At 40.7% G+C, this 23,219-nt stretch overlaps 1 protein-coding gene across 1 annotated transcript in view; it reads left to right on the top strand.

Moving 5' to 3' along the window:
• LOC133460756 (unconventional myosin-Ig-like) overlaps positions 1-12,745 on the top strand; it is a 37,041-nt gene extending 24,296 nt beyond the window's left edge. Inside the window, exons 19-22 of the mRNA XM_061741519.1 lie at positions 1,591-1,695; positions 1,809-1,922; positions 4,764-4,921; positions 12,227-12,745. Coding sequence (XP_061597503.1) covers positions 1,591-1,695; positions 1,809-1,922; positions 4,764-4,921; positions 12,227-12,389 — 540 coding nt within the window. The 3' untranslated portion in view covers positions 12,390-12,745. The remainder of the gene's footprint in view (positions 1-1,590; positions 1,696-1,808; positions 1,923-4,763; positions 4,922-12,226) is intronic.
• Positions 12,746-23,219: the final 10,474 nt, after the last annotated feature.

Genomic DNA, 23,219 nt, shown 5'->3' with positions numbered 1-23,219 from the left:
ATCCTCTATCAATGATGAATAATGAGCTGTTCTGGCTTTGCAAATGGCTTTTTTGTATACTATTTAGACCAGGCGTCGGCCACCCGCGGCTCTAGAGCCGCATGCGGCTCTTTAGCGCCGCCCTAGTGGCTCCTGGAGCTTTTTCAAAAATGTTGACCCTTTTTTTCTTCTTTTTCTCTTTTTTCTCTTTTTTCATTTTTTTCTTCTTTTCTTCTTCTTTATTTCCTTTTTTCTTACTTTTTCCTTTCTTTTTTAATCTCGACAATTCGACTTTTTTCTCGACATTTCGACTTTTTTCTCAAAGTGCATAATGAAAAAAATGTTTTTCCCCCAGTTGTAACTAATATAGAAACATACAGCATGTGTTGCCTTCATTCTAAAGAATGATTCATGGTTCCGCGTTACACCAACGCAGAGCCATGTAGAGCCACGTACGGCGCGCGTTGCCGCGTACCCTACGCCGTAGGCTCTGTGTCGATTTAACGCAGAACCATAATTCATTCTAAGGCTGATACAAGACTTTTCATTTTTTGCGGCTCTAGACATATTTGTTTTTTGTGTTTTTGGTCCAATGTGGCTCTAAAACATTTTGGGTTGCCGACCCCTGATTTAGACAATCTTTCCATTCACGATAAGAGTCTACAGACCTACAAGAGTGCCACTTCCTTTCCATTTTACGCACGTTTTGTTTCAACATGCGAATATCTGAATTGTACCAGGGAGTTAAGTTCCTGTGGCTAGAAACCCTCCTTTTCAAAGGAGCAACTTCATCTAAAGCTGAGTGCAAGAAATCAGCAGTGTTACTAACAAGAAAATCAACATCAACATCAGAGGTAGAACCCAGGTCACTGGCCTCTATTGCTTCAGTCGCAAGACGAGCAATGGCCTCCTTAAATTTAGCAATAACTTCATCCGACAAACATCTGCTAAAGTAATACCTCCTATTTTGCACTTCAACATCAACAATATTAAATTCAAACGTTATTAAATAACGGTCTGATAAAAGGGAGTTTACAGGTGACACCGACAGATCATCAGTTTCAACACCGTAAGTGAGAACGAGATCCAGAGTATGATTAAAACAGTGCGTCGGTTTATCCACTTTTTGTGAGATACCCATTGATTATCGCTTTCAACATCCATATGAATATTAAAATCACCCACTATGATGAATTTATCTGTACTGATCAATAATCCAGATAGGAAATCTGAAAATTCAGACAAAAACTCTAGATAAGCGCCAGCAGGGGGCCGGTACACTACCACTAACACAACTGGCTTCTCTGATTTCCAGCTCGGAAATTTCAGACTAAGCATGAGGCTTTCAAATGTATTATAATTGCACTTAGGTTGAGATTTTGTTTGAAGACTGCAGTTATAAATTATAAATTCCCCTTCTGACCACACAGTGGCGCCTCTCCGACCGTCTCTGCTCATTAGCAGAGCTGCGGTCCCCGTGTGGTCAGACGTGGAACTGCTGCATCAACTGGTTTTAATAATATCCAACTTTAATCTCTTTATTGTACTTTTCTGAGTGTTTATTCATGCGTGGCCCCGCCCCCTTTGATGACACGTCTATGACATCACCAGGTGCGGGACTGCCCCCAGACAAGCTCCGCCTTCATCCGGGTCACCAAGGAGCTGAAGAACCGGGACGGATACGGACACGTGGTTTTCTCTGGTCTCTGCAGGAAGGTAGGAGGATTCGGGAATCGAACCCGCGGGGCGGGGGCGTGGTTAGGGGCGTGGTTAGGGGCGTGGCCGTGGCCAGGGTCAGGGGGCATCTTAACCCTCTCTCCCCCCCCCAGGTGAACCGGTTCAGCCGGAGTTCGGACCGAGCCCTCCTGGTCACCGACAAACTGGTTTACAAGCTGGACCCGCGGAAACAGTTCAGAGTCCTGAAGAGGTTCCCGCTGGAGACGGTGAGGCTGCTTCCTGTTTCCTACTTCCTTCCTGCTTCCTAGTACATCCAGTATATCCAAGTGAGCGCCAGGCCCTTCGTGGCGCTCGAAACCCGGAGACTGTTGGGGGGGGTCTGATAAGAGGGGGGGCCGGGAAGGCGTTGAGTTGAGGGAGGTGGTTACCAGCAAGTGTGTGTAAGGGATGAGTCCGTGAACTTCGCTCAGAGCTGCTCCTCAGCCAAGTGTCCTTGATGTTTCAGACGGCTCGGTACAGTTCTGAAACAGGTCCACAGATGTTCCTGGAGAGGGGAGGGTTAGTGGGGGCAGAGTCCCTTGTTTACATTCCACCAGAGAGATTGTGACCAGAGCGATCGGCCGAACCGCCCTGTCAAGGTCACATTATAGAATCAACAATTATATTGAAAAGAACAGGCAGCTCCCAGTAATTTTCCATCTGCCTTAAGTCTCTGGTTCATCAATAGCAACTCCAATCAGACGAATTTGTGATCAATTCCCGCCAAGCCGAGCTTCCAACTTCTCCAAGGTCTTATCCATCTTGCCAATGAGAGGAGCAGAAAAGCGTCCGCCTTCGTCGAGAGCCGGAAGAAGATATTCCTGTTTCCTACTTCCTCCTTCCTGCTTCCTACTTCCTTCCTGCTTCCGGAAGAGGTTCCCGCTGGAGACGGTGAGGCTGCTTCCTCTCTACTTCCTGCATCCTGCTTCTTGTTTCCTGCTTCCTTCTTCCTGCTTCCTATTTCCTGCTTATTACGTCCTCCCCTCTTCCTACTTCCTGCTTCCTACTTCCTTCCTCTTTCCTGCCCCATTCCTGTCTCCTTCCTTCTTGCTTCCTCCATCTTCCATACTTCCTTCCTTCCTTCCTTCCTTCCTTCCTTCCTTCCTTCCTTCCTTCCTTCCTTCCTTCCTTCCTTCCTTCCTTCCTTCCTTCCTTCCTTCCTTCCTTCCTTCCTTCCTTCCTCCCTTCTCCCTCCTCCCTCCTTCTCTCCCTCTATCTGGGTCACTAGCTCGTGATTCTCTCCATCTGCACGTGTCTCCGTAGCCGGCAGGATATTTCCCATCATGCACCTGGTGATCCAGCTAAACTCTGTAATCCCACACTCTCTCTCTCACTCTCACTCTCACTCTCACTTTCCCTTCCAGCTGGAAACTGGAATCTGGGCCAGCAGGACCTTATAGTAGTAATAATAATAATAATAATAATAATAATAATAATAATAATAATAATAATAATAATAATACTAGTAATGATAATGCTAATAATAATAATAATAATAATAATAATAATAATAATAATAATAATAATTTATTTATTACATTAAATTGCTCTCTTTTGGCCTGATTCATTTAATAAATAATAACAAAAGAAAATAATAATAATAATAATAATTATTATTATTATTATTATAATTATTATTATTATAATTATTATTATTATTATTATTATTATTATTATTATTATTATTATTATTAATCAAAATAATAATAATGTATTTATTACATTACATTACTTTTTTGGGGCCCTGATTAATTTAATAATAATAATAATAATAATAGCAGTTCTCTTTGAAGTAGCTAAGTAAGAATAGTGCAATTATTAACTAGTAGAAATAGTGCAAATTTAAACATAAATTGAATTAAATAAAAACAGCTGCTCAATATGTAAACAAATAAGCAAATAAAAGAGCAACAGGGTCATAAAGTCAGGCAGTAATTAGCTTTTTAGACTCTTAACTACTGTACTTTTCTGGCTTAAAGAATTAAATGTTTGTGTTTGAAGGACAGACGCCTTGTTCGGGCTTCAGTCACCGTTGTAACAACTTTTATTTATTTACCTCCGCTGTAACACGGCCGTTTTCAGATCACAAACAACTTTATTGAACTGACTTTACAGTGTGACAGCGAGGCGTTAAAGCCACCCTATGTAGTAACTCTGTCACCATTTCTCCTCAGCTGACGGGCCTCAGCGTCACCGCCGGGGCGTTAAAGCCACCCTATGTAGTAGGGCTGGGTGATATGGACCAAAAGTCATATCTGGATATTTTCTAGCTGAATGGCGATACTTGATATATATCAATATTTTTTCTGTCACATCTCTGTTAGCTTCTCTGTTAGCATCTCTGTTAGCATCTCTGTTAGCCTCTCTGTTAGCATCTCTGTTAGCATTTCTGTTAGCCTCTCTGTTAGCTTCTCTGTTAGCTTCTCTGTTAGCATCTCTGTTAGCATCTCTGTTAGCATCTCTGTTAGCATCTCTGTTAGCATCTTTGTTAGCTTCATTTCTTAAAAAAACAGTCAGTTTTAATACAAAGCCTCGTGCCAAATGTCACACAGGTTCCTTTATTAACAGAGGTCTGCACAATATCAACATGTATAAAACAAATGAAATAAAAATAAACTGCCTGCATATATAGAATAAAAATGCTTCTTGAATAAAATAAAACAAATATCCCTTTCCTGCATAACAATTAAATTAAAATACACTGTAATTAATACAATGTAGACAGTAACAGGCAGACTTTTCCACTGAGGTTGACAGTTGTGCAAATAACAAAACATTTGTTCAAATCTCAAATAAAACATTCAAGTCAAATTGTCACAAAATAAGCTACATCAAAATCATAAACAAAATAAAAAAAAAAAAAATTTAAATCGATATAAACGATATTGTCTCGTACCATATCGCGTTTGAAAATATATCGATATATATTAAAATCTCAATATATCGCCCAGCCACCCTATGTAGTAACTCTGTCCCCCCCCAGCTAACGGGTGTTAGCGTGACGTCCGGCCCCGACCAGATGGTGGCGCGTTAAAGCCACCCTATGTAGTAACTCTGTTTCTCCACAGCTAACGGGTGTTAGCGTGACGTCCGGCCCAGACCAGATGGTGGCGCTGCACACGGCCGTCCAGGACGACGTCCTCATGTGTCTCCAGAGGGGACAGCTGGGACCAGAGCAGGACCGGGTGGGGGAGCTGGTGGGGGCCCTGGTGGACCACTTTACCAGGTACACACTTATATACACACACATATACACACACACCTGGTGGGGGCCCTGGTGGACCATTTCACAAGGTACACACTTATATACACACACATATACACACACACACACCTGGTGGAAGTTTTTCTGAGTTTTGCAGTTTACAAGCAGCATAACTTAATCCATTATTGAGATTATCACTTGTTTACGCTGTAAAACATAAATGCTGGATGTGTTTATGGTCCCTTGGTTTTTTTTAGGATTTTAGTGGCTGTTCTCGGCTGCTAGCTGCTGCTAGTGACTGTTAGCGTCTGTTAGCGACTGTGACCGGCTGTGACCGGCTGTTAGCAGCTGTTGTGGCTGGTAATTCAATTTAATTTTAATTCAATTTTATTTATATAGCATCTATTACAACATTTGTCTCCAGGATCTTTCCAGAGACCCAGAACATAAACATGAACCCCCGAGCAATTATTACAGAAACAGCGGCTGCTAGCAGCGGTTAGCGGCTGCTAGCAGCGGTTAGCGGGTGTGTTCATTGGCCGGGCTGAGATCAAACGCACTACGCTCTATAGAGAACTAGTTTCCTCCAGGAACTAGTGTCCTAAGAACTGTGAACAACTGTTTTTCATGGATGTATTATATTAACTGGATACCGGACAGGAAAATGGCCGCCGTTCATTTCAATGGAAGTTGCTCAGCCAGCGCATACTCTGAAAAAATCTCTGACTTCCGGGTTTACTTCCGCATACAGCGGCCCATAGAGCATGCTCAGTTGAGTCACCTCCCATGATGCTCTGGGGCCTCCCATCATGCCCCGGGGCAATGACGCGAATATTAATATAATATGTATTAATATAATATCTTAATTAATGTATATTATTACATGTATAGTATTACATATATTATTAATGTATTAATATAATATAATTACATAATATATATTAATATATTAATTAATGTATATTATTACATGTATAGTATTACATATATTATTAATGTATTAATATAATATAATTACATAATATATATTAATATAAACATCCGTGGAATGCACGGACACGGCTGTGACGTCAGCCGTGACGTCACGCCCAGAAAGAGACTTTTCTTTGACTTTTCTGGCCGTTATAAAACATTTTTGACAGATATAAAGTCCATGACTTAAAAATATAGAATACAAAGATTAGTAATTGCCGGTGATTCCAGCTGGAGGTTCCTGTGAACAGTTTTAGAGGACGATCTTTTACTATTGCGGTCTATGGGAAAAAAGCTTTCTGGGCCCCATGGGATTTTCTGATGCAGTACCGCGGCTGGACACTGGGGGAAACCGGCGCTGCTGAGTGGAGACCGGGGGGCTGGTGTTTTCCCGGTTCCACCATTTGGACCCCCCAGGGTTCCAGGTCGGGGTCAGAGGTCAGAGTGTTTTACGGCTGCAGGTCGACGCCCCCCCCAGGCTGTTGTGGGTTTATGACGTCAGAGTTTAGTTTAGTCCATCAGGATCTTTTAACTCCTGATCACTTCAGTTTGAGTTTCTGCCGATCCCCATTTTTCCCGATCCGATCACTTTTTTTGGCTCCCGATACAATTCCGATTTTTTTACCGATTAGATACATTTTGGCAATGAATTAAAAAAAAAAAGAAAGAAAAGAAAAGAGGACTAAAACTAAATTATTATAGTTTCTATTCTTGTCCGTTGGAAAACAACATGGACATTTATTTCAACAAAGTTTATCAGCTCTGGTGACACAAAATGTAAAAACATGAAATTGTAAACTAAAACAAAAAGTGCAGAATAGTGCGATAACAGAAATAAATACATTTAACTTCAAAAGAGTAAAGAAACTCACAAACACAAGAAAATTAAGACTTTTTGTCTTAACCTTAGTGCAACATTCTGATGAATGAATGAATGGGTGGATGGATGAATGAATGAATGAATGAATGAATGAATGGGTGGATGAATGAATGAATGAATGAATGAATGGGTGGATGGATGGATGTATGAATGAATGAATGGGTGGATGAATGAATGAATGAATGAATGAATGAATGGGTGGATGGATGAATGAATGAATGAATGGGTGGATGAATGAATGAATGAATGGGTGGATGGATGGATGGATGGATGGATGAATGAATGAATGAATGGGTGGATGAATGAATGAATGAATGAATGAATGAATGGGTGGATGGATGGATGAATGAATGAATGGGTGGATGAATGAATGAATGAATGGGTGGATGGATGGATGGATGGATGGATGAATGAATGAATGAATGGGTGGATGAATGAATGAATGAATGAATGAATGAATGGGTGGATGGATGAATGAATGAATGAATGGGTGGATGAATGAATGAATGAATGGGTGGATGGATGGATGAATGAATGAATGAATGGGTGGATGAATGAATGAATGAATGAATGAATGGGTGGATGGATGGATGTATGTATGAATGAATGAATGAATGAATGAATGGATGGATGGATGGATGGATGGATGGATGAATGAATGAATGGGTGGATGAATGAATGAATGAATGAATGAATGAATGGGTGGATGGATGGATGTATGTATGAATGAATGAATGGGTGGATGGATGAATGAATGAATGAATGGGTGGATGGATGAATGAATGAATGAATGGGTGGATGAATGAATGAATGAATGAATGAATGAATGGGTGGATGGATGGATGGATGGATGGATGAATGAATGAATGGATGGATGAATGAATGAATGGGTGGATGAATGAATGAATGAATGAATGAATGAATGGGTGGATGGATGGATGTATGTATGAATGAATGAATGAATGAATGGGTGGATGGATGAATGAATGAATGGATGGATGGATGGATGAATGAATGAATGAATGGGTGGATGGATGGATGGATGGATGAATGAATGAATGAATGAATGAATGAATGAATGGGTGGATGGATGAATGAATGAATGAATGAATGGGTGGATGGATGGATGGATGGATGAATGGATGGATGGATGAATGAATGAATGAATGAATGAATGGGTGGATGGATGGATGGATGGATGAATGAATGAATGAATGAATGAATGAATGAATGAATGGGTGGATGGATGGATGGATGAATGAATGGATGGATGAATGAATGAATGAATGGGTGGATGGATGGATGGATGGATGAATGAATGAATGAATGAATGGGTGGATGGATGGATGGATGAATGAATGGATGGATGAATGAATGGATGGATGGATGGATGAATGAATGAATGAATGAATGAATGAATGAATGAATGAATGGGTGGATGGATGGATGGATGGATGAATGAATGAATGAATGAATGAATGAATGAATGAATGAATGGGTGGATGGATGAATGAATGAATGGATGGATGAATGAATGAATGAATGAATGAATGAATGAATGAATGAATGAATGAATGGGTGGATGGATGGATGGATGGATGAATGAATGAATGAATGAATGAATGAATGAATGAATGAATGGGTGGATGGATGAATGAATGAATGAATGAATGAATGAATGAATGAATGAATGAATGAATGGGTGGATGGATGGATGGATGAATGGATGAATGAATGAATGAATGAATGAATATCAGCAGCTTAACGAACGTGAACAGATAGAACATTTAAAATTCAAACATTAAACCATGTTAGTTTCACTTACTTCACTGGCCGGAAGTGACATTAAATTCAACGATTTAATATACATTAAAAACATTAATAACTAGGAATGTCCCCATACTTTTTTGGCCGATACCGATGTTTTGAAAATGCCGTGATCGATCGATCGATCAGGCAGCGGATCAATCGATCGGGACGGCACTAGTCACGAGCCCTGATGGGAGAAGAGGAGGAAGGTTCAGGTGTTTGATGCCGTCACACTTCGGTTTAGCAACGAGCCGCACGGAACTGGGTCAGTGAAGTCGGTGGGGGGGGGGAGCTGTCTTCTCACATCCGTCCATCCTCCTCATCCTCATCCTCCTCTTCCTCCTCTTCCTCAGCTGCTGTTTCCTGAGCATCACTTCTTAAGGCCGAAATATGGTTCTGCGTCAAAACGTGCCTACGGCGTGTGGTTTGGGTCCACGTCACCTCCCGAAAATTGTAACTACGCGTCTACGAGGAGACGCAGACTAAATGCAGACCTAGAGGGCTGTGATTGGTTCACTTGGTAGCAACACATTTCCGGTTTCCGGCTTGAAGCAGTCGTGAACTTCCAGGGCTCTTTTCTTCGTGTGTGTGATTTTTTTTGTTTAGGTTTTTTGCACAATAGTTGTCCTTATCTCTTTGATTCACTGTGACCGGAAAAGTCTGATAAACCATTCAGGAAAAGATCGCTAACTAGCGGTCATGGGGGGAACTGCACCACGGAGAAATGGAGAGACGGAGAAGTCTGAAGATTCACGACGCCGTCACGGCTGCGGCGTGTGCTCTGCGTTGGTTTGACGCAGAAGCTTAATTCAGGCTTTACAGTCACTAGCCCCTTTCACACAGAGATTCCGCAATATTGGTGTAAAGAAGTCCTGCCAATACGCCGCCTTTGTTGGTTCACACAGAACCATACAACGCCGGCATAACGCCGCTCCCGTCTGTAAATTCACACAGCATGCCGGCGTTCCGCAATCAGAGGCGTGACGACAGCGTCAGCGTCTAGTGGCATGCCGGCATGCCGGCTGTGTCATTCACACAGACCCCGTTTCGGCTCTGTGACTACCTCCGCTGCCGGCTTATTGGTGGGGCCACTTGGCCCCCCCATTCCGCCTCCGTGACTTTCACACAGAACAGCGAGGCGGCTTAAAGGCGCAACGTTCCCGCCTCGAACTGGCTGTGTGAAAGGGGCTAATGTTTGTATGTGTGTGTGTGTGTGTGTGTGTGTGTGTATGTGTGTGTGTGTGTGTGTGTGTGTGTGTGTGTGTGTGTGTGTGTGTGTGTGTGTGTGTGTGTGTGTGTGTGTGTGTGTGTGTGTGTGTGTGTATGTGTGTGTGTGTGTGTGTGTGTATGTGTGTGTGTGCGTGTGTGTGCGTGTGTGTGTGTGTGTGTGTGTGTGTGTGTGTGTGTGTGTGTGTGTGTGTGTGTGTGTGTGTGTGTGTGTGTGTGTGTGTGTGTGTGTGTGTGTGTGTGTGTGTGTGTGTGTGTGTGTGTGTGTGTGTGTGTGTGTGTGTATGTGTGTGTGTGTGTGTGTGTGTATGTGTGTGTGTGCGTGTGTGTGTATGCGTGCGTGTGTGTTTGGGAGGTGAGAGAATTGGGGGGGGGTAGCAGCATCTGCTGGGACAGCTGGGGGGGGTAAAAGCAGGAGGACATGATCTTCTCTCTTCTTTCTCTTCTGGGGGTTTTATGGACTTGCTGCAGCCCCCCCCCCAACCCTGAACCCCCCCACCACACACACACACACACACATGCCCCCCCTTTATGAACGACATCATCAAATGACTTCAACTTCTTAGTTTACACTGCAAAAACTCACAATCTTAACAAGAATATTTGTCTCATTTCTAGTTAAAATGTCTCATTTTTAGTAATAAAATCTCATTACACTTAAAACAAGACTCATCACTGGAAAAAACAACAATTTTCACCTGTTTCAAGTAGATTTTCACTTGAAATAAGTAGAAAAATCTGCCAGTGGAACAAGATTTATCTTCTCATTACAAGCAAAAAAGTCTTGTTCCACTGGTAGATTTTTCTACTTATTTCAAGTGAAAATTTACTTGAAACAGGTGAAAATTGTCAAATAACAAGTTATTTTTCTGGTAATGACTTTCAAGTTCAAGTTCAAGTTAACTTTATTAATACCCGTAGGTATTTTTTTGCAGTAAAATCATCTCACACACAATCTCTACTGTCCTTAATTTGACACAGAACAAAAACAGTAAAAACAATGAACAGGTTTGAAACAGAACAAGACGCTCACTGACGGGATAACCAATTACACTTTTTTAAGTGTAATGAGATTTTTTGACTAAAAATGAGACATTTTAACTAGAAATAAGACAAATATTCCTGGTAACATTTAGAGTTTTTGCAGTGTAGAGGTCGGATCTCTGAAAGAACCGAGTTGGAGAAAGTCATGACGCTTTTCTGTCCTGGTTTCTTTTATTTTGGCGAGTCATTCAGGACGTCATTCACCAGGCTGTTCCTCGTCCTCGTCCTCTCGTCCTGCAGAGATGAGTCTCTGCAGTCCAGGACGTCTCCTCTTAGTTTGACCTGGACTCTTCTCCTCTCAGACCCGTCCCCCCCCCCCACGACCCAGATCCAGTTTCTGGGTCGGGACCAGCGTCATCTGGTTCTGAAATAGAATCCTCTGCTGCTCGTCCTCCCTGGACAGCTGTCCTGGATCAGAACCCCCCCCGGTCCTCCGGTCCTCCATCAGAACCCCCCCCGGTCCTCCGGTCTTTTACTTACTTACTTTTTGAGTTTATACTGTTTAGTACGGCATTTCGGACGCAGCGCTGGTCTCTGGAGGAACTGCAGTAACCGTTGCCAGGGCAACCGCAGCATCAGCAGCATCAGCAGCATCAGCAGCATCAGCAGCATCAGCAGCATCAGCAGCATCAGCAGCATCAGCAGCATCAGCAGCATCAGCTGCATCAGCAGCATCACCTGTCCGTGTCCTCATCGTTTCTCATCACCGTCATCGTCACAGCGTCGTCCTTCAACGGCCTCTCAGGGGGAATTCTGGGAAAAAGAGAGTCATGATGTTCTCCAGCAGCAAAGGGGGGGGGGGCTGAAAACCAGGTCTCGGCCTCCCTTCAGCTCAGCAGAAGTCCGTATCACGGTGCCGGTCCGGTCCAGGACTAAGACCGGTCTCTCCCAGTTACAGCAACTTTGCTCTTTATTTTCTCACGTTTGCACCTGGATAATCCCGTCGGCACAAGTTTGTCTTTATTTCTGCAGGAATCAGATCGTGATGCTTCATGTTTTAAATATAAGTTCATGTTGTTCATATTGTTATACTTATGAGAGAGGTGATCGCGGACCTACATAATGTGTAAAACTCAAATATATCTACTTGAGGGAGGAGACAGGGCGGATTGTTGACGCTCAAATCCACGCTGATTGTGATGTTCAAAGAAATGTGCGTGGATTTGGGCGTACGCACAGTTTTGAAAATCTGAATTTTTTTTTTGCGTATGCAAGAATTCCCTGCACGGATTCACGGTGAAATCCACACACTCTTTGTACACGAGGCCCCCGGTCTCCATGACAACGGTACCGGGGTCACCACCAGTCGTGAACTCGTATCCAGCGTTGGTACCTCAAGGCGAGCCTCTGAGTGTGGGTTTTGTGTGACGACCGTGTGTTTGTTTGTGTTCCAGGACCAGGAAGGTCCACTTCCCGGTGAAGGTGTCCGGCCCGGTTCTGCAGCTGCACATGCGGGGCCGGCCCAGGAGCGTCGCCGTGGAAACCAGGGCGGGGCTGGCGGCCGCCGACTTCAAGAAGAGCCGGGACGGCTTCGTGCTGCTGCTGCCGACCGTCTGACCCCGGGGGCCCGTCGCCGTGGAGATGGCCCCGTCGCCGTGGAGACGAGACTCTGCTGGTTCTGTTGGGGCCCGTCGCCGTGGAGACGGCCGGAGGCGGGACTTTGCTTAGGGGGGCGGCGGCTTGAACGCTTGAGTGCGGGTCGAAGGCTATCGCCTACGGCTAGCGGCGGCGGCGGCTAGTGGCGGCGGCTAGCGGCGGCGGCTAGCGGCGGCGGCTAGCGGTGGCGGCTAGCGGCGGCGGCTAGCGGCGGCGGCTAGCGGCGGCTATCGGCGGCGGATCCGTCCATCACACTGTAACTGCTCTGATGTTTTTGTTATTGAAGTTGGAACAAAACTAAAGATAAAAGCACTTTTTACAAAGTTTCTCACCCTGATTGTAGTTTTGATTTCATCATCATCATCATCATCATCATCATCATCATCATCATCATCATCTATTTAACTCATGATCACATGGTACGGAGCACAAGTAAACAAACGATTGTACATTTATAGCGAGTTGCGGCTGTACATGTTCAATTAAAATACTCAATTTGGCAAAATAAACATAATTTAAACAGAGGAAGGACATTCTTCAAAAAGGCGCCTAATTTATAAATAACATTTAACTTATTAGATTATAGCAACAAAATCAATTTAAACACAGATGGTCGGTTTGTATAATACTTTGGTAAATATTTTTGTCTGAGATTCATTATATTTACATTTGTACATTCAAACAAAATATGAAACTCATCTCGAATACGGTTACAGAGGTTACAGAATCTCTGACTTCTATCCAGACCTTTATAATAATAATAATAATAATAATAATAACACTAACTAGAAAATTTCCTCGCAGAGATTTGGAGAGTGCCACGGCGGGCTGCTGCCCATTTGTGTACATTGCTGCATTTTTCAGCAATAGGTCAAGGACTCAAAACTAAGTCTGATGACACCACCCACGACTCTCTATGTCAAACCATGTGTTGGCAGGGTCATGCAGCAGGCGGCTTGGCGTGGTAAACCAGAATAAAGATAGACACCGCAAAAACGGGAATTACAGAGCTTCATTCAGTTTTTCATTTCACTCGATCCAACAACTGCACTCAGCTGTGGATGCGCAGCCATTTATTGACACACCCACAAATCACAGCACCTGTCTGGTCAATCAGATCAACCAATTAAGGAGTGACACACAGCTTGAGTTCAAACAAACACAAATAATTGAGAGCACTCTGAGTCTCAACACCATGTAAAAGTTATCAGACCAATCAGATCACATATCGACCAATCAGAAGAAGGGGCGGGGCTGATTTTCACCAATGAAGGTCAAGGACTCAAAACTGAGTCCGATGACACCACCATGACTCTCTATGTCAAACTAAAGTTATAGCATTTACTGATGGTTATTTGCTGTGTGTGTGTGTAAGGGGGGGTATTTAATATATATATATATATATATATATATATATATATATATATATATATATATATATATATATATATATATATATATATATAGCAGGACTGGGGATCGTCTAAGGTCAAAGGTCAGGGGTCAGATTTCACAGAATCCTTTGAGGCGTCTCCATTTTCCAGGTTAAAGTATATGAACGCTTTTATTGACTGAGTCATGTGACCGGTTCTGGCTGAATGAGTCAGCAGCTGAGCTCTGGTTACCCCGGCAACAAGAACCTCGACTTCAGAACCTTCCGGTTTGGCTGTGAGAAAAACCCAGATTTTGGCTTCTCATAAGCTCTTAAATCACTCCGATTTGTGATAAAACCGTAGCTCGTAGCAGAAAAACAAAAACATTGTGAGAGACACAGAACCAGGCAGATTCTGACAATATTAATTTTATTCAGATATTCCTTAAAATGAGTGAGTAACAGCAGTGCGAAGACAGAGTGAGATTCTTTTGAAGAAAACTTTTGATTACATTACAGTCAATGGAGACCGAGGCAGGAATTTGCGCCGCTTTATCCCCCCCCCCCCCCCCCGTTTAAATTTTGTGCATACCCCGCCTGTCAGAGTCACATTTTATGAATCCCAACACCTATCTCTACATTCTGACCAAAAAGTATTTGTCTATCTTTTACAATTTGGCCGTGAGCTCAAGTTACAAATAAAAATTCAGGTTATTTTTTTCACTGTTTCTCGCACTCTACCAACTGACACCCGCACTGTAGATTTGACAAAAAAGTGATTTCCAGTCCTCGCTTGAGTGCTCATATCTTGAATAGTTTACATCTTAGGAGAAAACTGTTTGGTGTTTTGGAGAGAAGAGAAGTTTTCCTCCGTTTTGAACTTTGAATGACATTTCTACATGCAGGTATGAGAAAGTTAGGCTCCTCCTCCATTGCATAGCTATGGAGGAGGCGTGCCTCTTGGCGCAGCCGTGGCACTAATAATAATAACCTGTATACCTTCCAGTGACTTTTGGGATTCTGCTGTTATTCATCCTAAAATTACAGATGGCCCGTCTATACTTTTGATTTTGACACAATAAGTTCCATTCTAGCTTAAACTCTTGCTTCAACTCTACATAAATATCACATGATGTTCATCATATAGAGTTCACTTCGCCATTTTTGCAGAAATTGATCTTTCAACCTTTTGCTCAACAGTTAGTTTCAACCAGTCAGTGTTATTCCATGTTTGAGGATCGGAGGTGAAATAAACCAGAGATAAACCAGAGATAAACCAGAGATAAACCTCAGTCATCCGGTATCTTTACTAGCAGAATCCGTGGTTGATTCTCCGGGCTGACTGAGGCCCCGTTTACACGGAGCAAAAACGCTGGTGTTTTCATGCGTTTTGTCCGTTCGTTTACACGAAAACGAAGCTCAAAGTCTCCAAAAACCATCATTTCTGAAAACTCCGGCCAAAGTGTAGATTTTTAAACCTCCGTCTTCACGTTTGCTTGTAAACGGAGAGAAACGGACATTTATTCTTCAGAACGTCACATTATGAGACAGAAACGTCACCAGCGTCATGAGTGACACCTGTGGTTACAATTAGTTTGTAACCGTCAATATTTTCTTGTATTTTACCTGTTTTATATTCTAACGTCACACTTAAAAGTAACTCCACTTCTCTGTCACTCCAAACCAAAGACTCTGGTTCATCTTGGAAGTAACTGGAAGTTACTCGTGTCATTTGTTGATGTTTTTTTCCAGGATTCTGATTGGCTAGCACAGGGCTCGGCGACCCACGGCGCCGCCCTCGTGGCTCCTGGAGCTTTTTCAAAAATGTTTGACCTTTTTTTTCCTTTTTTTCTTTTTTTTTCCTTTTTTTCCTCTTTTTTTTCTTCTTTTTTCTTCCTTTTTAATCTCGACATTTCAACTTTTTTCTTGAAATTTTGATTTTTTTCTCAATATTCCGACTTTTTTCTAAACATTTCGACTTTTTTTTCTCAATTTTCCCACTTTTTTCTAAACATTCCGACTTTTTTCTCAACATTTCGACTTTTTTTTCTCAATTTTCCCACTTTTTTCTAAACATTTCCACTTTTTTCTCAATATTCCGACTTTTTTCTAAACATTTCGACTTTTTTTTCTCAATTTTCCCACTTTTTTCTAAACATTCCGACTTTTTTCTCAACATTTCGACTTTTTTTTCTCAATTTTCCCACTTTTTTCTAAACATTTCCACCTTTTTCTCCACATTTCCACTTTTTTCTCAATTTTTCCGACTTTTTTCTCGACATTTCGACTTTTTTCTCAACATTTCAACTTTCGCCATTTGCATTCATTCTTATACAAGACTTTTCATTTTTTGCGGCTCCAGACTGTTTATATTCTAGCATGACTTTATCTTCTCGTTACACTGCCCCCTGTAGGTTTGGCTGCTCATAGCACCTTAACAGATATTTATGCAGGTTCCTGGAAATGATGGCATTTTTCTAAACGCAGAGGGGGAAATATCCGTTTTAGTAAATCCCGGCTCTGTGGAAACGTGGCCGGAGTTTCTTGTTTTCCTGCCCCCACGTGAACAAACGTGCAGATTCCTCCACATCTTAATCTAATAAATCAGGAGCCGGCGGTCGCTGATGCAATTACTTAGAGCGAAGCAGCAATTCCATTACAGGAAAACCTGGTGCTGCTCTGGGAGATTAGAGTCCCGCCGCCAGGATTTGGTCATGATTTGAGAGGATTTACCGCGGGGAATATAATATGCTGCTGTTTCCCCCCCGACTAAATCCTATGGAGGGATGTTAGCGCTGCAGCGTTAGCGCTGCAGCGCTAACATCCCTCCGTCATCAGGTCACATGCCGGAGATTAAAGGAACATGAAACAGGAACATGAGAGAGATTGGTTTTTAGCCTGAACGCTGGAGGAGACGCAGAGGTCAAAGTTCAACCTCAGAACACCTCACAGCCTGGGAAGTATGAATGAATGAATGAATGAATGAATGAATGAATTTATTTCGAACATGTATATAGGAAGCCATGAACGGGCCCTCGCGCGTGCAATTTTCACCAATAAAAGTCAAGGACTCAAAACTAAAAATGGGAACTATCACATATCGACCAATCAGAAGAAGGGGCGGGGCTAATTTTCACCAATTAATGGTCAAGTACTCAATACCGAGTCCGATGACACCACCCACGACTCTTTATGTCAAACCATTAAAAAGTTTTGGCAGAAAGTAGGAACTATCAAATATGGACCAATCAGATGAAGGGGGGGCGCGCTTTTTGGCGTCTAGCGTCGCCACGGTAACGCTTTTGAAAGAGAAAAGTAATGCGCGTAGTCGCAGGATGTAGACGCACATTTTGATGTATAACACACCTGGGTGCACGTTACGGTTCGGGCTGAATTAACTGCCGAAGGAATGGCATAAATTGCGCCAAAATTACACGATTAATTCAAAATGTTCAAAATGGCCGACTTCCTGTTGGGTTTGGGCCATGTCTCCAAGAGACTTTTCTTTAAGTTGCGACATGATACAGGTGTGTACTGATTTTCGTGCATGTACGTCAAACCGTATTATGGGGCTTGAGGTACAAAGTTTTCTAAAATATATAACATATATTACATAATTATCCCTCTCAACATATAATATATACTACATAAATATCCACATAAATATCTAAACATATCTTAAGTATAATATACAATTTTTCCCTATTTTATTTGTTTATCACACACATTTCCTCTTCCATAAACCTGTTTATAAATCATTTTTTGTATCTTTTCAAACAGATTTAAGTTAGTACTTTGTTTCATTTCCATCTGCACATGTTTTTAAAGTAAAGCTCGTTTTATTTCACGCGGTGAAAGAAGCAGCAACACAACGTCATTACAGCAAACTTTTGTTTTGTACAACGACGGTTAAATGAAATCTGGAATGGTTAATTAGATAATATTAGAAATATTATAAATATTAGAAAAGCTGCAGCATTCCAGGATGAAAATAGACCGGAATAAAATCAAGTCTCGTGGTTTAATGTTGATGTGGAACATCCAAGCTGCACGGAAATAATCTGATTTACTTTATGGATGTTTGTACATTTGGTGACACGTGAATGAATGAATGAATGAATGAATGAATGAATGAATGAATGAATGAATGAATGAATGAATGAATGAATGAATGTTTATTTCGGTACATTTGTAACCGGTACCTTACATTAGTTACAGCAAATACAAAAGAGCAAAACTCAAGACTTTGAAATGAATTATCAGTAAACTCAAATATCCTAACATAGTAAAATAAAGAAAGCACATAGCTCAAAACCCAAAATAACTTACATTTCCCATCATAGCAAAAATAAAAAGTAGTGCATTATATTTTTTTTTTTAAATAAATAAAAAAAAATTAAAAAAATAGCACATAGTTCAAAAACCCCAAAATAAACTTAAATTTCCCATCATAGCAAAAATAAAAAGTAGTGCATTATAAAAAAAATAAATTATTTGATTACAGATTACTTTAGTAATCCTGTATTTGACTCGGTCTTTGTACGTTTTGACCGTATAGAAACGTAATTATTACCATTTTAAGAATGAGATGAACCTGCTGGATCTACTGCCCTTACTGACTAACAACTGCTGCTTTTATTATTTTACCTCTTTTCTTATCATTTTATTTCATTTTATTTGTTATTTTCTGTCTAATTGTGTCTTGCTGCTTTTAATGTTGATGTAAAGCACTTTGAATGACCTTGTGTTGAATTGTGCTGTACAGATAAACTTAACTTTGGGGGCGGAGCCAGAAGTGACAGCAGGAGTTTAGGTCCATGTAGAATCTCTGGGGACCAATAAAAACCTCTGACAGCAGCTGAGTCTCTCAGAGGGAACATGGGGGGTCAGGGGGGGCCGGCCGCCCCCCCGCCCAGCGCTGACCTCTGACCCCGGCCCCTCCGTTGTGTCCTCGGCTGAGCCACAGAGCCGTCACAGACCCAGCGGAGCAGTGACCTCCGTCTGCAGAGCTGCCCCCCCCCACCAGGGCCGGTTCTAGAACATGATGACCACGGTGAGGGGGGGGCACAGGGCTGGCACCTTATTCTACAATAAATTATGCATTTTCCCATAATTTCAAGCGGAATGATACTAGCAAAACAATAATATTTAAAGTGCATTTCAAATGGTTTCTTGCAGAACAAAGAAAATGCTACATTTAGTCTGGGTTACCTCACCCATCAGACAATCTACACTGCAAAAATTCAAAATCTTAACAAGAATATTTGTCTTATTTCTAGTTAAAATGGCTCATTTTTAGTAAAGAAATCTCATTACACTTAAAACAAGACTGTTTCAAGTAGATTTTCACTTAAAATAAGCAGAAAAATCTGACAGTGGAACAAGATTTTTTTGCTTGTAATATAAATAAGATAACTAACTATATAACTAAGATAAATCTTGTTCCACTGGCAGATTTTTCTACTTATTTCAAGTGAAAATTTACTTGAAACAGGTGAAAATTGTCAAATAAGTTATTTTCTGGTAATGACTCTTGTTTTAAGTGTAATGAGATTTTTTGACTAAAAATGAGACATTTTAACTAGAAATGAGACAAATATTCCTGGTAAGATTTTGCGTTTTTGCAGGTTAGCAACAGAAAAAAAAAACATAGAAAAATAAATAACAAAAGTAAATATAACTTGTGTGGTCCAGTCAAGTTGAGATGGATCTCTGTCTCACGACCACCTCGCGCTATGGGCCGTTTTTTTTTTTTTTTTTTTTTCGTTTTTTTTCTTCCTTTTTCCTCTTATAAATATCAACAGTCACGTTCCATTACAGACCTAAATGTGTACTAGTCTGTGCATATCAATAAATATATGTGTCTGTTGTTCAATACAACTGATCAGACCAAGCGCAGACACAAGCTGCTCTGATCCAGACGGTGGAGTTGGAACAAACTGTCACACAATGTCGAGAGAACGAGACAGATTCAGGAAATTTCCATCAGGGGATGAAAAAAGAAAAAAACTAAAGAAAATGGAAGAGTTTAATGCCTCTCTGAAAGGCTTGTTTGATAAATTTGTCACAAAAATCACCGATCCGACCGGGTCTCAAGCAGCCGCGGGGCCCCGCGTCGAGGCAAGAGATGATGATGAGGCAGGGGAAGGTATCCAGTATTTTGATAATTGGAGAGTTAAAATTGCGCATATAGACACCCGATCCGACCCGAAAAACCCAAACATTTCGCGCATTGAAGGGCCCCCCCCCGGCCATTTCACACAGGGCCTCGCAAATCTCCCAGACGGCTCTGAACGGAGCAGCAGAGAGCAGCGTCTTGCTGGTGCAGGAAACTGCTGGACGCAGATCAGTGACGGACTCTGGTTGATTTATGGTTCCGCGTTACATCGCCGCGTAACCTACGCCGTAGGTTCAGTGTTGATTTAACGCGGAACCATAAATCAGCCTTGATGCGCGCACTTGTCAGTTTTTTTCCGTCTTTTCAACTGAGCAAACACATAAACTGATGGTGCAATGCTTATGCACCCTGGTAGAACCGGGCGGCCCCCCGCCAGCGTGACCTCTGACCCCGGCCCCTCCGGGCCCACCAGGGTTTTACCCACTGCCCTCCTGCTCTGCTCTCCTAGCAGATTATAAATAGCTTTTAGATAAATCAGTTCCAGTATCAGACGGAGTCCAGACGACCCCGGCGGAGCTGCAGCTAAGCCGCTTTGCAGAAAAGTCATTTCCAGTCTTGTTTCCTGCAGGACGACATCTGTCGCCCCGTGGAAGCTCCATAAAGATAAATATAAAGCTAAATATAAAGCTGAATGAAAGAGGGTTTAACGTGACGCATCGTCTCAGTCACGAGGAGAAAATCAGACGCTGCTACGGATCCATCACTTTATCTGTGGTGGTGAATGTTGCATCCCTTTGGGAAAGATATATTATTTTAATATATAATATATATATTTATTTTATTAATACATATATATATGTATATATATATTGTTTTTTATATATATATATATTTATTATTAGGCTCATAAATACTTTTTTTTAACTTTCTAACTTGTCTGCATATATATTGATGGTTAATACCATGTTGGTAAAAACCTATGGCATATATATATATATATATATATGTATATATATATATATATATGTATATATATATATATATATGTATATATATATATATATATATATATATATGTATATATATATATATATATATATGTATATATATGTATATATATATATATATATATATATATATATATATATATATATATAATATATTAAAAGTGCATTTTTAATATATAATATATATATATATATATATATATATATATATATATATATATATATATATATATATATTATTATTATTATTATTATATATACTTTTTTTTATTATTAGGCTCAGAAATACTTTTGTGCCAAAATTAAATAAATGAGTGAAACTGACAGTTTTACATTTCATGATTCACACACAACACGAAATCCTTAATTAAATGTGTCATTAATTAATTAAATGCTGAAATAATAAATATATTCTTTTACTTAAAATGAATTGTATTTTAATTAATTAATGACATATTTAATTCAAATTTTAATTGATTCAATTTAATTAAATTAATTATTGATATATTTCATTCCCATTTTAATTAATTAATGATGTATTTATTTATTTAATTTTGGCACAAAAAATCCTCCATAAAGAAACACCTACTGATCTGCATTTTGCCCAAAAGATTTGGGATGAAACGCAGAACTGACGATAGAATCTACGTGACCGGAAAGGGTTGTTTTTTTTGTTTTTACTGCGTTAACAAACACTTGAACCATCAATGATCATTTCAGGGTTTCAGAGAGACGGCGGGTCTTGGTTTCAGCTCAAAACTTTATTAAATTATCAACAACATCATCATGAAAAAAAACAAAAACAAACAAAACTAAATTAAACCAACATTAGTTTTTCAAGTTTCTTCAGTATCTTCACATCTTTACACACGGTAACCATGGAAACCCTTCCAGGCCGCCGCTAGCGCTGCCGCGGCAACAACGGCCGCCTTTGTGCCTTTGAGCAGCTGGAGTCGGATGAGAGGAGACACTGATCGCCGTCTCTACCGGGGTCACACACAGGAAGTGACATCATCACCGGGAGGCTCATCAACAGGAAGTGACATCATCACCGTGAGGCTCATCAACAGGATTCACAGGCCGCCGTGCTGGCGTTTAAAGGCAGGGTAAGCAGTTTTAGATGCATTTAAACCCCAGGGAACAGTCTGAACCAGGCTGGAGGGAAAAAATCGATTCTCATATTAATTTCTAAAAATCGATTCGTATGTCTAAAAGATTGATTTTTTATCATCATTACAACTTTTGGTATTTTTCTGGTTTTTGCCCAAAAAAGCAATGTTTTGTTGGACACCAGAATAACTGGTGCCATGTTTTTGCCTTTAAATATGTTATAATTGCATAAATTATCTATATTTCATTACTTTATATACTGTCTTGGGGTTACATCTGCAGTCTTAACTTGGCCTGTGTGGAAAAAAATCGATTTTCCAATTCTAAATCGATTCTCAACTCGCTAAAGATCGATTTTTTTTTCATCATTACATTACAACTTTTGGTATTTTTTTGTTTTTGCCCAAAAAAGGAATATTTTGTCGCACACCAGAATAACTGGTGCCATGTTTTTTCCTTTAAATATGTTAAAAGGTATGAAAACATTAAAGTTTTCAGTTATAATTGCATAAATGATCTATATTTCATTACTTTATATACTGTCTTGGGGTTACATTTGCATAAAATGTAAAAAAGCAAATTCACAAAAATTTAAAAACCGAAAAAAACCGAAAATGGACAAAATTTAAACGGAATGTGGGAAAAAAATAAATGCGATTTCACGTGTCTCTGTTGTGCTGTTGAATCTCAATATAATACTAGTATTAATATGTTGCAGAACTACATTATCATTCATGCAACGGCTCAAAAAACAGTTTTAATTTAACACTAACCCAAATCAATATCAGAATCGAATCGGATTGAATCAAATCTTGATAATCGATTCTGAATCTTAAGAATCGGAACTGATTCTTGACGTGTGATTGGATCCCCAGTCCTGGTCTCACCGGGGGAGGAGCCCGCTCAGAAACCGCTTACCCTGCCTTTAATTCTCCAGTTTATGGAAATAAAACATCACATTTTAAAAGAAATAAAGAAAGAAGAAGAAGCTGAGCTAGCCGGCGGCATGCAGCGACGTCACAGCGGTTTCTACCATTCTCATCCCTAATTACAGTAATTACTACAGTAATTAATTACATTTCTACGGAGGGTTTGGCGTTTCAAACGTCACCAAACTACAGCAGCAGAATCCTGCAGAAATAACACGGCTCACAGAGCCGCGATTAATGTCCGTAATGTTTCTT

The sequence above is a fragment of the Cololabis saira genome, chromosome 15, assembly GCF_033807715.1.
Source record: "Cololabis saira isolate AMF1-May2022 chromosome 15, fColSai1.1, whole genome shotgun sequence".
NCBI lineage: Eukaryota > Metazoa > Chordata > Actinopteri > Beloniformes > Belonidae > Cololabis > Cololabis saira.
Note: the sequence above shows the minus strand (reverse complement) of the source record. Positions and strands in the feature narration are given on the sequence as shown.